The following is a 14,957-nucleotide window of genomic DNA, read 5'->3' as shown; positions in this document are numbered from 1 at the left end:
AATTGTTGCAGCACTCTAATGTGTTCAGGACGGTTATGAAAGACATGATGAGCACAGTAAACGTGTGTTCCCCAAATCAGTCAGTCATAATTAAGACTGATGCTGTGATGTCTTATTAAAGATGCAGTTTGAATGTCGGGCAGCAACACCAACTCATTTAAGGCCTTCAGGGAACTAAAAGGCTCATGATAACATGTTTTATATTTTCATAAACTTCAGACAGTGAAAGTTTCAAATCCGATGCACCTGTCGATCCCAAAACAACGAAGCACACTGAAGATGGATTTTGTAGTTTCCTTTCGTGAGCAGAGAAGCTCGACGAACGGCTGAATTTATCACAAAGAATGAAAGCTGTTTTTGTGCTTCTGTGGTTTCCTAAAAAAAAAAAAGGCCTGAAAAGATTTTTTAGAAACCAGGTGTCAGGATGTGAAAATGTCCCAGTGCTTGATTTCTTTTTCTTCTTTCCATTTATCCTCCAACATGTGACCTTTGGCGGTCACTTCAAACACTCCGACGCGTCGGCGGCTGCAGTTAAAGGTCGTTTTGCTGATGGTGGATCCGCGTGAGGCGGAAACACACTGTGCCTTTTAAACATGCTAATTGCTAAAACCCCTCCATTACCTTTCGTGTGGTTTCACCCTCGCTGCTGTGATCGTCTCACCAGCAGATGGGGCTATTGGATCAGCTGTGACCATCCCCTGTCCTCACACACACACACACACACACACACACACACACACTGAACACCAAAGCACACACTCAGAAATCCTCCGTTTAGCAAATGCACTGGCTTTATTGAATGTTGAATACCAGACTCAAACAAGCACCTGTACGATGAGCTCGGAAACATACAAATGCGATAATCTTTAATACTCTCAATTCTTTTCTGCTTTTTATTCGATGCACAAAAGGCAGTTTAAGCTTGATTGTAATTCTTGCATGCTTGTTACAATAGAAAACATGAGGCTGTGCATGAGAGCATGAGCACACATTGACATTTCCACTTTCTAGCGTGGCGGGGACCCTCTCTCAGCTCCTCCGGGTTGGGGGGGGGGGCTTCACATTCGACTAGAAACATGCTCTCAGTCACAGCAGGGAATGCGATTTTCTCAGTACAGTTATCTGCCTCGGTCCGGCAGTTGGCAGCATATATTGAGGTCGATGTAAGAGTGAGACAAATGCAAGTAGGTGAAGCAGAATGTGACAGCCAGGCGCTTCGTCGGTGTCAGAAAGCAGAAAGGTTGCGCTGAGTGTGTGGGGGCATGCATACCACTGGAGTTCAATGAGCGTACTGCGTGTCTGGCTGCAGGTGTGAGGGCATGTGGACGAGCCTCCTTGGAGCGGTACAGCATAGAGATGGAGCGAGAGAAGAGCTTCACACGTTGGACCTCCTTGGACGGCAGAGTTCGGGGCGGGAGGCGGCGCTGAGGAGGCGGCGGGACTCAGAAGGCCTCCATCGCCTGGCAGATCTGGGCGAACACTTCCTCCGGCGACCTCTCTGCGTCAATCTGCGGACAGGGACAAACTGCCTGAGACGAGGCCTTTCAGAAGCCATCAGCATCTCCGCGTGCAGTCGAGGACATCGGGTGACCTCAATATCTGCTGCGGCGTTCGAGGCGCACACACCTGATGTGCTATTCAAATGCTCTAACGGCCTGTTTTAAAGGCTCAGTTCGCCCCAAACAGGGATTCTGGGATCATCTCCTGACCCCTCATGTCAGTGGAGACGTCCGACACACGGAGTTAGCCCCTGTGCTCCAAAAATAATCTAAAATAATCACCTCTGCAGAGCTGTGTACCTTTATTGTTTTTAGGTTGATTAACTTTGTCTCAGATGTTTGGAAAAGAAGGCTTCTTACTAATTATTTGTGTGTTTTATACACAGATGGTGACAAATCAAAGGGAGGAATTAAAAATTGAATTAACGAATGGATGACAAATGCAGATGCTTCCTCACAGGCACGAAGAGTCGCAACTGACTTCAGTTTGTCCCTGTGTGTAAATGCTACGTCTGTCATTTGAGAATATCTCCATCAAGCTTCATTATGTACCTTCAGCTGTTCTGTTATAGCTCCATATGTAACTCACCGTGTGGAAGAAATACATAGAAAACAAATACAAAGACTTAAATGAGCCAACAAACTGACTGTTACTACATGAAAAACTCTAAATCAGAGACATTTAGTCCACTCTAAAGCGGCTCAAATGGTGCACGGATTTAAAAATCAGTCATTAGCAAAATATATCCAGATGCTGTTTAAAATAAGCCAAAGTCAATATGATCTAAGAGGACTAATGCGAAACAATCACTGTTTTCCAGTCAAAGGGACATGAAACATGTAGCACACTTAGTGAGGCGACAAAAGAGCTTCCAAATAATTTCCCTGAACAAATAATAAAAATGCATCATCACTGAGCCGCACTGTCATTAGTGTGAAAGGCTGCAGGACGCTGCCAGTTTTTAGTTACTTCTTTATTGGCTCAGCGTGAGCTGTTGGTTTTATTATAATGGATTAAACAGCAGTCGCTTTATCTCACACCTGTTTGGGACTGAAGACGTCTTTACTTTAATATACTGCACACATACACACGCAGTTTCTGCCTTATGTCTCTATCATCAACTGCAGTTCAATTTCACTTAAATCAGCTTTTGTTTAATAGATTAGAAGAGTGTCAGTGTGAGATCATGCAGGTTGATATATTTGTATGACTGACGCAATATCAGAAAACATGATCCTGAAGACCCCCTGACCCTATCAGAGTTACACACAGGTAAGAGCACACACACATGCACACACACAGGTAAATCCAGCAGTCTGACCGTGTGCAGAAGCCTTTTGCCTTCGTAATGAGACGCCACCTCCTGGCTGTCGCTGCAGAAGCTCTCGGCCCTCCTGTGCAGGACGCCGTCTGTGTCGGAGGCGGGGCGGAAGGCGGGTCTGCCACAGCTCTGCAGGCGACTGGACATGGTGTCGGCCGAGCAGCTGAGCAGGAGCACCGCGCTGGGTTCCCCCACCTGACACGCGGCACAGGACGGGAGGGTCAGCATCTGACGGCTGTGACCCTCAGGCTTCAGCCCTCCCTTTGCTTTCTACTGTATGTTACTGTTCATCAGCGTCACTCTGCATCTGTCAAAAAGTGACATTTCCCTTCCATTTCTGCTTTTTGTGCTGAGAAAATAATTGTTAGTCTGAACGCGTCAATTCTGCTTGTCGTGCGTCCCCATTTTCTCCCATTGTCTCCACAGTTTTCACTCCTGCACTGACACGCTGAGTCATGTTTAATTACATTTTGCTCACTCATGTCAGTTCTGCATGTTAAACAATGTTTCTAAAGGAAACGAGCTGAGTTTTGTTTATCTGCTTTCTCCCTTTGCTCTCATTAAAAACTGCGGATACATGATTCAAACTTGTGTTAAACTCGCGCTCTGACCTTGGCCTCGTACTCCTCCGCCTGCCTCAGGTCTCTGGGGAAGCCGCTGATGACGAGACCTTTCCCCTGCCGCACCGAAGACGCCACCGCCTCACACAGCAGCTCCAGCAGGGTGTCCTGCAGATCAAACACAAGCATTGACCACCACCTACACCACAACCAAAGGTTCACGTATGAATCATGCAGAAGCAGGGATATATGTGTGTCTGTATGTAGCATTTGTGTGAGGCCTGACGTACAACAAGCTGGACCTACATGTGACACACTCTACTCACTGGAAAACAAATCAAGCGCACCCTTTTCAATGAGCCAGCCTATTTAAACTTTGAGGCTCCACCTGCCTCTGCTTTGCTGCCCTTCTGCTGCGGCGCTACTAGCTTGCTAACGCTGCTCATGCTGCTACAAACACTTCCTGCTGTGTTTACTGCATATTATAATGAAGCTAACATGCTAATAACTGCATCATGTTGCTTCAGTACTTCCATACTAGCTGCTCCCCCTCTGAGGCCGCTCCAACCTGGGAGGTACGTTAGCTTGTACCTGCTACAGGCTAAAGGCTAAAGGTTTTACACTGAAATGCTGGGATCAGGCTGCACTTCACGAGCTCTGGTAAGTGTTTGTTGTGTTTTTGCTCTGTTTAGTCACTGTTTGTGGATTACAGCTCTCTGAAGTCTGCTTCTGGCTGCCTTTGTACCTGCTATCTGCTAACTATGCTAACTTTGCTCTGAAGCTGCTGCAGCTGCTGAATTTTCCTTTCTTCCCATTGTTTGGTGCATTGATTATGATGCCTTCATGGGCTGCGTTGCTTTATGCCATTACATTTTGACTGTTGCTTTTGTCTTGGGTGGTTTCCTATTGACCCACACTCAGGCTTGGGTCTCCAGGAGACGTTTATATTGTTGCCTATATTGACTTTTGGGACATAAAAATGAGAATTTCCCTGTTTGATTCATGTGAAATACAATACTTCTGTCACTCATTTGCAGTTAATCCACACATTTTATATTCAGCCAAATATTAGAATAGTAATTCTACTCACAGCAATGAATATTCAATAAGCCGCAGCTTTCTATGGTGTACTATTCCTCGTATCATAATTACATTACAGTGCCTGTTTATGCTGCAGCACTCTCAACTAATGGACGTTTATCTGCTGCTTATCAACGCTACAGTTGCTTTCAGAAGGAAGAGAGCGTCTTGGATTTTAATATGCTGAAGTTAAGAATACCTCAGTGCACAGCTGACTGGTGTGATTGCTGGGTTTAGATTGATCCAGGCCTGCTCAGCAGAGCAGAGGTTATTAGGTCAGCTTCGCTCAAAACAACACGAAACTCTGGCGATAAATCAAACCCTCATGAAGGTGTTTGCGATCATTTCCCCTGTCCATGTATATCAGTCAGGGTAGACTCGATATTACAAACACTTCTCAGTCTAATAACATGCGATTGAACGACAGCGCAAACTGCTGCCCTCAAAATGACCATAAAGTTTGATCAACACATCTCTGAAACAGTGTAATCAAAAAGTAAACATAATAACCGTCATGAAGGTGGGATTTATTGCATTAGACTTCATTAGTTTCAGCTCAGCGTGGAGTCCCTAATAATCTGGCAACTGAGTGCACATTTCCTGTATTGATGCATGCAGCTGTGTACATACAGCACTCTGTACTGAGTTTTTCTGCATGTTTTGGGTCAGTTTGCCTTTATTTGATTGCTCAGCCGGACAGGAAACATGGACAGAGACAGAGGAGATTGACTGACACTGATTGGACGTCTCTCTGAGCAGCTGTGTTGTGTGATGCTTTCACAGGTGATCATAGGAAAAGTTGAGAGTGCCAACAGCTCTACGTTTCGAGATGACGTGACCTCGTCAATAGCCAGATATGCTAAATATAACTAAATATTCATGACCAATTCTGCATCCCAGACGCGGCCCTTGAGCTGGCAGAGATGCATCAAATCATATGCAGCGCTCACCCACAGGAAAATGAGCGATCCAATGCTTTCGGTAGTTTATCACATTAAATATTAAAGATTGTTCACTTCAGCTCAAATTATGCCTCTGAGAGTGAATTTCTGTCTCAGTGAAGTGTGATTCCACCTCTGCACACCAAGAATCACACAATGAGAAACATAAATCCCATCCTGTTACATGTGGTGAAGTCCTAAAGGGGGATTTCACCGCCGGAAAGACAGTCTGTCTGTGCAGCAGAAAGGCGCAAAACTTTTTTTAAATTGGTGCTACACGACCAGAGAACAGTGAGAAAACGGGCTGTGATGTTCCCTTTTTCTAAAGAGGAGGAAAACCTAACACAACCCGAACGCACCGTGTGAATGCAGCGATGCCTTCACAGGCAGCTGTGAGTCCAATCAGAAGCTGCTTCTGAGCAGACAGGCTGCTGGCTGGGAGGGTGGACGCTGCAGTAATGTGCACAAATCCTTATTGATTTTGCTGATTGAGATTAAAAATGTCCTCATTGACATATTTCTTTTAAAACTTGCTTCAGTGGGCGATAACTCCTGCATGAGGATTACTAATTTATTTTTAATTCAATAATGATGCCGTCATAAAAGAAACATTTGATATCTTGTGAGAAATTGTGTGAAAATCAATAAGTCGGCATCGAACTTTCCCCGCAGTAAAAACTGTATTTCTTGCTTTAGCAGAGACGTATGATAGAGATATCAGTCTAAATGTACTGTCTGCAGTGCTGGAAGAAGTACTTTTACTTACAGTGATTGTTTTATCAGTGTAAAAATACTCCATTACATTTCAAAGCCATGCATTTCAAATCTTAAGTCTTACTTCCCAACGCAGGGGTCAGGGCCCCTCTGCAGGGTCACCAGATAAATCTAAAGATAAATATGATTTAATGTGGGTGAAAAGAAGAAAAAAGCGCTCTTCCTCGTTTCCTTGTTTCCTCGACCAGGAGCAAAGGTGGCATTTCATTCATTCAGACACGAGGTTTCGCAGGGCAACCGGATCCTTCTGCTGCCGTACGAACCCGTTAAATCACACTTTGTGCAGCAGTGCAGAGACGTTTCATCACCACACACACGACAGCGTTTCATCTCACTGTCAGATCAACCTCTGGACTCTGGCGTGATTTCGTCTCACAGTAGCGTTTGTGATGTTTCCTGCGGTAAACCTGGCGAGGCGCACGTCAGTAATCCCAGCGTGGGATTATTCATCCTCCGTTAAATCACTGTCTCCCTCTCCACGACGCACTCACTCACACGACATAAAAACAAGCAGTGACGGCGATGGCGAGCACATGGGACGTGACCTGGATGAGCTGTAAGGAGCTTAAACCGCTGAGCTTTGGCGTTCTCCACCAAGATGACAGGAAGTTCAAGTAAATCTGTCCTTTAAATTACATTCAGATCTGTTCAGTGCAGAATTTTGAAAATCTCGGCCTGAACGTCTGAAGAGTTGATGTTTTATATTGTTTCCAAACCCTCGTGTCCAAAATGTGAAAGTTTCAGGAGCAGAAAAGAAAAAACATGCTTGTTTATAAAGAGTTGATTCATCCAGATTACAGAAAACACATTCGCAGTCCCTCCTAGTGGCGTCTTCTCGTGCAGACAGTGGGGCTCAAAACATGGAAAAACACATGTAGAAAGTCCATCCATCCATCCATTATCTATACCGCCTATCCCTTTCGGGGTTGCGGGGGGCTGGAGCCTATCCCAGCTACAATGGGCGAGAGGCGGGGTACACCCTGAACCGGTCGCCAGCCGATTGCAGGGCCACATGCAAAGACAGACAAACATTCACACTCACACTCACACCTACGGACAATTTACAGTCATCAATTAACCTAATGAGCATGTTTTTGGTCTGTGGGAGGAAGCCGGAGTACCCGGAGAGAACCCACGCATGCACGGGAAGAACATGCAAACTTCACACAGAAAGGCCCCGCCTGACCCGGGGATCGAACCGGCAACCTTCTTGCTGTGAGGCACGCGCACTACCTGCTGCGCCACCGTGCAGCCCATGTAGAAAGTCATAATTGATATTTTTTCCAGAAGCGGTTTCCCCATCTAAAAAAGAATCCACATTCACGACTGATCTGTTTTCTTAAAGGCTGCGAGCTCGACAGGAAGCCTGTCCACCTCTCTGGACGTGTTGTGAAGGTCCTGGCAGCTGGTGGGCGGCAGACTTGACTCATTCAGTGATTTAAAAAAGTGGATTTATGTATTTACTCGGTGCCACCAGACCGCACTGAATAGCCAACTTGGTTTAAACGGATTGACTGAGGAAACCCCTGATTTAAGGAACGATCGCACGCACACAGCTGCACGGACGCCGTTTCCTCCCAGCTGATGAAGCACAACTTAAATCAGCCCCTCAGTCCTCTGAGACATCAGTTCAGACCATGTAACCCAAGCTGTGGTTTTAATGGTTTTGGACAGTGGAGCAGTGTGGCATCAGACACTGTAGATCAGGCTTCAGATGGTACACACACAGTACTGGTTCATTGCTGGTTTTGGGCTTTTTAGTTGTTGACGATAAGAAAAATAAAGAATGTTTCCAGCCTTACTCTTCAAATAATCATATTTCAATACATGTTAACATAAAATTAAGTATTCTGATTCATTTTCTGTCCATTAATTGTCTAATTGTTACCGCATGAGCCAGCAGTTGTGTTACTCAGGAAGCGGCAGGCTTCATGAACGTAAAGAACATCGATTAATAAATCCTCCCTGCGCAGATAAAAGGCTAAAACTCCAGACACCAGTTTGTAAGACAGAGCGAATGAACGCGCCGACGCTAAATATTCTTCTTCAAATCTGCTACCTGTGGAGTCTGATCAATGCATGTGACTCACTCAGGCCGAATGAGAGTGGAGCACGCACACACACTCACACACACACATACAGCGTCTACACCTTTGAACAGGTGAGGCAGGGATGCGACTGTGCGTGAGTGACAGGTGGGGTGTGTTTTGATGTGAAATGTCAGAGCATTAAAGGGCTCCCTGACAAACACGGTGTGTGTTACTGAGGATTAACAGTCACCGGCAGCAACATGCAGCACTGTTCCTGATCTCTGCGGTCCTGATGAGGGATGTGGACGCTGAAAATGAGGCCAGGAAGCCAAGACCAAGGCCTGGTCCTTCGTCATTTACAGGAGGAAACAGGACTCTGCTGGTAAACTGGACGGCTTCTGTTACAGCTGTCTTATCAAATTATTTAATATTATCATTGTACCTTTATTATTGACATTATTAGTACACATGCTCAGAAAGCTGCAGTCAGACCAGATTTGTCTTGACCATTTCATTGGCTGTTGTCATGAAAACCAGGTGGGACAGGACGGCATGAACAGGGCTGTAAGCACTAACAGGAGCTAGCACGGCTAACGTGCTAACAGCAGCAGTAGTACACAACACTTTCATTGTCTTTAATCTTTGTCATTGTCCTTGCTGTCACTGATTTATGTCAACACAAATCTGCAAATTCAGGGCTGCAAATAGTGATTTTGATTATTTATTCATATGTCGATTATGCTCTCCATTGTCACATGAAACATACAATCTATGAAATGTCAGAAAGTTGTTGTTGATTGATCGATAAACCGATGGATGGTCTCCGTTGGAAACATTAATTTTGAGCCAGTTGGGACACATGCATGTTTTTTGGTATGTCTTCAAGCTGTGAATTTCGACTAATGAAGCTTTGTGTCAGTTCAGACAGGACACTGAACTCCAGGTAGCGTCCAATCATCTTCATGCAGGTGTGCAGAGCGGCCGTCATAACCCAGCCCTTCACACAGTCGCTGTGCTGCAGCAGCTCCCTCCACATCCCAACCTTCCCTTCATGAGCATATTTCTGGTTTTGTTAAATTGCCTGAAGTCTGACGCTCCTGTGTGTGTTTGTTATGAGGAGGTCAGTTTTCCAGCAGACTCTGAGAGCTCCCTCTGCCTCATCTGTCTGTAGAAACGATCCATTCCTAGTTCATCTGACTGAAATGAACCTTTACCTTGACGACAGCGTGTTCGTATTATTATTATTTGGCCTCTCTGTGACAGCAGAAGTCATTAGGATTTATCCTCTTGGGACCATGAATGTCTGCAGAGAACCTCATGTGAATTTCCTAGCTGCTGAGATAATTGACTGTGGATTAAAGTGTGACGTTTGCTCCCCTGAGCCATGCTGTTAGCGTGACTGAAAATGTGTGATTATGATAATGAGTGCTGTACACAGTGGACTCACCTGCACCGTGTGTGGCACTATGTGCTGAATCCCATTGCATGAATGCATCACTGTACTGAATTGCTGTCCTGCTTATAAATTTTTAAAGAGCCCCTCCACCCAAAAATATGTTTGCTTCACTGTGCAGAATGATGTGCAGAGTTTGACACCAGTTCTCGCTGCCAGCGCTCGGTCTGGAGCCCTTGGCATCACTTTTTAAGGCAGTGGGGGTCCCTTTAGCATCATTTTTCAACATGCGGGGTCTGTAGACACCGGCCCCCAGCAAAAATGCTGCTCATGTGTCCAAGCATCAGTAATAACAGTTCAATAATATAATAATATGACTCATACAGGGTTCATTCTGCCCAACGAGTACTTTTACTTCATTCTTTAAATGCATTTTGCTCTTAATCCACTTTTACTGTAATACTTACAGTGCTAAAGTGAGTATTTTTATGGTTAGAAAATACAATACTTAAAATTACCCCTCTGGGGGTAATTTTAAGTAAACTCAGCGTCAGACTTTATGGACTCGTGTCAGTGGTTTGGACAGTGTCTGCAGGACTGAAGTCACGTTTGGCCTTCAGGCTTGATGAACATGCTTACGTCTTCTCAGAAAATGTGTTTTCCTCTGAGAGTATTGGGAGTCGTGGACAGATTTATCAGGTTTGCACTCGGTCGGTAAATTGCTGTAGCCGGCTCCAGCTCCAATATAGGCTCGGGCAGACATCTCCACTCTGTCTGGATAGATGTGCAATCTCAGTGAAAGCCATTTTGAGCACTTTTGTCTAATATTTCAGCCGCAGCCCCTCTCTTCTATTTACTTCATTAAACCCTTGTCAGCAGAACATGTTGTATAGTATATCAGTGTTTTCTGAGCCTAAGAGCTGCAGTGTTATTTTTCAGTGACAGCATGGAGGGATTTGTCTGTCTGCATTTTCTAACTGGACTTCATCTTCAGCTGTCTGTGTTTATGAAATAACAATCTGTAAGATCTTGTTTTTGAAGGTATTATTTTTGTTGGCTCAGCCTGCAGCACGGCGCTCACTGCTGCCATGCTGTAGCACCCATCCTCTCGGAGATCACCTGTCAATCAAACGGTGTGGGCGGTTCTGTGACATCTTGATTTTTTGTTGTTGTTCATGTTCAGCCAAATTGCAATGGCTGCTTGTGCTTAATATCCTGGTCTTGTATAAACTATACACAATATTTTCATAGTGCTGCAGGCCTGATTCCAGCTTCAGAACTGCTGGCAGAGCAGAATCACTAACACAGTGCAAAAAGTAGCTCAGCTCTTATGTTAATGCTTAAACAGTAATGCATGAGCTATGAAAATCCATCCATCCATCCATCGTCTATACCCAACTATCCCTTTTCCGGGTTGCAGGGGGGCTGGAGTCTATCTCAGCTGTCATTGGGCGAGAGGCGGGGTACACCCTGAACGGGTTGCCAGCCAATCGCAGGGCAACATATACAGACAAACAACCATTCACGCTCACACTCACACCTAACATTTAGAGTCACCATGCAAACGTCACACAGAAAGGCCCTGCCCGACCCGGGGATCGAACCGGCAACCTTCTTGCTGTGAGGCACGCGCACTACCTTCTGCGCCACTGTGCTGCCCCCGAGCTATGAAAATCCAATAATAGAATGTCCGGAATAATATAAACGATATAAATCAGCATGGCAGTATTTAACCCAGAGGCCGACTGTGGTACTCCAAAATAAAACTTCTTTATGCCTCAAAAAGGAACATTATCCTCTGAGAATAAAGCCTGTGGTGCAGGGCAGCAGGTTTGGGGACAGGGACACATTGCACATGTGTAGATGGCCACACAAAGCAAAACACCTCCATTAAAATGAACTGGTGCCGTCTCAAAGCTTCAGGCACTCCTGGTTCCACCCCATTCATTTCTCCCATAGACCATGTCCGTGTACCTGTAGCTCGTATTGTTTGATAGCACCGTGAACGCAGCACACTGACCTCGGGCAGCTGCTCTCCTCTCTCCAGGACGTCCCGCAGGTGACGCCCTCTGTCACTGTGAGACTGCAGCTCGGTGCACAGCAGGTCGCCCAGGGTGACGCGACGCAGGCCGAACCTTTCCTCCATCCGCTCACACTGCAGAGATTTCCCTGAGGCCGGACCACCTGAGACACACACACACACACACACACACACACACACACACACACACACACAGATACACAAGTGAGGATCAGTCCATCCTCACAGACAAGTACTCGTTGAGACAGGATACAAAGTGAGGCGAGGATGATGAGGGAAACTCTGTGTGTGTGTGTGTGTGTGTGTGTGTGTGTGTGTGTGTGTGTGTGTGTGTGTGTGTGTGTGTGTGTGTGTGTGTGTGTGTACATGTGTACATCACAGGTCTGATTCATTGTCAGGGGCTAAGAGGCAGCTTATCACAGATGATTATCATCTTCTCTCCTTTAACTAAATCTACCTGCCCCGACATCTCTGTTCAACACCACACACACACACACACACACACACACACACACACACACACACACACACACACACACACACACACACACACACACACACACACACCAGGACAAGCGACTACCAAGCACTGCTGTATCATGTGACCCTCCCCTCACTTTCCAGGTCTAAAACTCAAACTGGTCCTCACAAAGATAGAAGTTCAAGAGCAGGCAGACGTCCTAACGGAGACTCGAATAGAGACAAAGCAAGAAGAAAAACACTGTTTTACTAGTCAGCCACCGCTTCATAATTCAGTTTTACCCGATTTCCTTTAAAATATTCAGAACTGTTTCAGCATCCTCGGCTGTCGGCTCCTCCGCTGCACTATGAGGCCTGTCGGTGTTTTATGGCAGGTTAACTGTATTACATGGCCATGAAGTTGTGTGAAGCATCAGCAGGGAGGTGATTCGTCACGACCGGCCTTCAGCACAGTAATAAAACTCAGGATGTGCTTCACACTCATCAGTATTCACCTCGAGTGTCGCTGCCCTCCACCAGCATTCATAAACAAACGTCCTCATCACCATTTCTTCTGAGAGCGCCGAGCGATATGAGCAGGGCTCGCTTTGCCCAGGGACGGGCATAACCGTCAGAAAAGGTCCAGAAGAAATGAAGGAGACTGAGCGATTATGGATTCATTCATTCAGCACATATTCACTGCCTTAGACCAAAGTATTCCTCTGCTGCTTGGCTTTGCAAAGAGCTAAAATAATTACCCACCAGGGCTGAAGCAAAAGCCCTGAGAAGCTTGTTAGGGAAGTTAGTCGGGCCGGGTAAAGATAATTTTCCCTCTGAGACCATTTAGATAATAATGTTGATTGATTTGAAGTATTATACAAATGTTTGTGTCATTTCACGCACCCTCCTCACGTGAATCCCAGATTCAGTCGACTAGGCTTAAGTCAGATATTTCACGTTTGCACTCGGCTCACCTTCTAGTTTCTCTGCTGACGTTCGGGTAGGTGGAGGTTTAACATTGACAAACTGAAACCATCCCACCAAGAGTGAACAGCTCCGTCACAGCGTTGTTCTCAATGAGAGCCAAAGTGACAGATGGATTGTATGAGCTAGAGACGGAGCAGCAGACCAAGATTAAACAAGGCAAAGAGAGCAGAGGACCGCACAGAACAGCAGGTCATACTTCCCGTTGAAGGAATAAATCAGCCTAAATAAGAAATGTGCTGCAGGCGCCCAGCTTCTCACCTCCACTAATGAAGACGCTTCAGCCTCTTGCCATCAGTTTCTGACGTTATTGATGGAAAAATGCAAAAATGTTCTCTGAAACATCAGCGAGTGAAGGGCCGCATTGATCAAGTGCTGGAGTCTGATTCTGCTTGAATCTGCTATGAAAAGAGTTTCCTTTTCCTCTGTCTCCATCTACTTAGAGAAGAGAGCAGACGAAGACTGTGGAGGGTGTTCTCTACTGATGCCAAAAACAAAGACTGTAGAAAGACTGGAGTGCTTTCTGCAGACCCATAAATGGAAAAAATAAATAAATAAATAAAATCTTACTTTGGAGGAATGAAGTTAATTATTACTAACAGGGAAGCAGCTAATGATGATCACTATTACACATTTTTATTTAACTGAACAATTGTCACTGTGAAATGTCAGAAAATGAAGAATCTCCCTTTCAGGTCTCTGAGCTCATGGTGTTGTTAATTCTCAAGTTGATAATTTTGTCTGATCAACCGTTAAAACCCCCAAAGTATTACGTTTATTACAACAATATTATACCAAGAACTTGAATAATCATTTAATTTGCCATGAATGAACTTGGACTAATTACCTTATTCCCTTTAACACTATTTAATCATGATCGCGAGTGGAAGAAAAGAGCATCTTTAGGGAATTCCTTGTCGCCTTTAAAGTGTAACTTTGGCAATCTTCTGTATGTTTTACTGTTATTAACACGTTTAACACATCCTACGAGTACTGCCTTTGTATGCAAAGCAGTCAGGTCCACATATGTCCTGCTGCTGTAAATACCCTCTGAAGCTCAAAATGTGTATCAATCCGCCACTGGAAATAGTTCCTAATAAGCTGTTTGTTTACTCCTGTTACAATAATGTTTACTACAAAAAACACATTATTTTTCTCGTACCGTCCACTGCTGCAGCGCCTCTGTTCACCCTCTGCTTGAAATGGTCCATTTTAGGGCCTGTCTCTTTAAGGCCCCCCCTTCCAAAAAGCCCAATCAGCTCTCACAGAGAGGAGCAGGCACCGCCCACCGTGCTGGGGGGTGTGGCTGAGGGCGGAGACTGTGCAGTGAAGTATAGTTTACAGTAATACTGTGTGTTTTCTGAATCAGGGCAGTCACAGTATTTATATACCAGCTCTGCTTCATGATCAAAGAACACATGGAAATCTCACTTTCTACAATATGGAACTGTTAACAGTGAAACTTTAGATTTTCAGCTGCTTTAAAAGCCTTTTGTCTCCAGTGGGAACTGAGAGCCACAGACCGTGTTGGCTAGTCAGGAAGGACCGATTAATTGTTAATTGATTAATTGTTGGTTCTGCTGTTTTCATGGGATTTGCTGACAATAGGTGGTTTTCCCACCAAGTGGAAAACTGGCATTGCATCAATCCAGAACACCATTAAAACCAGCAGCAGGTTTTCCAGAATTTGAATCTGAGTCTCATTTTCTGCAGAGAGGAGGGAAGACTGAAGTGAGAGAGAGCAGAGGGATGAGAACATGAAGGAGCAGAGAAAGCAGCAGAGAGCCTGGAGAAAAGGCTGAAAGCACAGACTCCAGTGAAACCTCACATTCGCATTTCCCTCCGGCATCATTACCTCGTCTCTCTGAAGCACC

The 14,957-nt window shown here is 45.2% G+C and overlaps 1 protein-coding gene across 1 annotated transcript in view; it reads right to left on the bottom strand.

The window, feature by feature from the left end:
• Positions 1-768: 768 nt before the first annotated feature.
• The window catches only part of ak5 (adenylate kinase 5), a 70,712-nt gene continuing 56,523 nt past the window's right edge, over positions 769-14,957 (bottom strand). The window contains exons 11-14 of the mRNA XM_070973544.1: positions 11,620-11,783; positions 3,433-3,549; positions 2,822-3,016; positions 769-1,508 (exon numbers count right to left, since the gene is read on the bottom strand). Of these exons, the coding sequence (XP_070829645.1) occupies positions 1,443-1,508; positions 2,822-3,016; positions 3,433-3,549; positions 11,620-11,783 (542 nt within the window). The 3' untranslated portion in view covers positions 769-1,442. The remainder of the gene's footprint in view (positions 1,509-2,821; positions 3,017-3,432; positions 3,550-11,619; positions 11,784-14,957) is intronic.

Source organism: Chaetodon trifascialis, chromosome 11 (genome assembly GCF_039877785.1).
Source record: "Chaetodon trifascialis isolate fChaTrf1 chromosome 11, fChaTrf1.hap1, whole genome shotgun sequence".
NCBI lineage: Eukaryota > Metazoa > Chordata > Actinopteri > Chaetodontiformes > Chaetodontidae > Chaetodon > Chaetodon trifascialis.
Note: the sequence above shows the minus strand (reverse complement) of the source record. Positions and strands in the feature narration are given on the sequence as shown.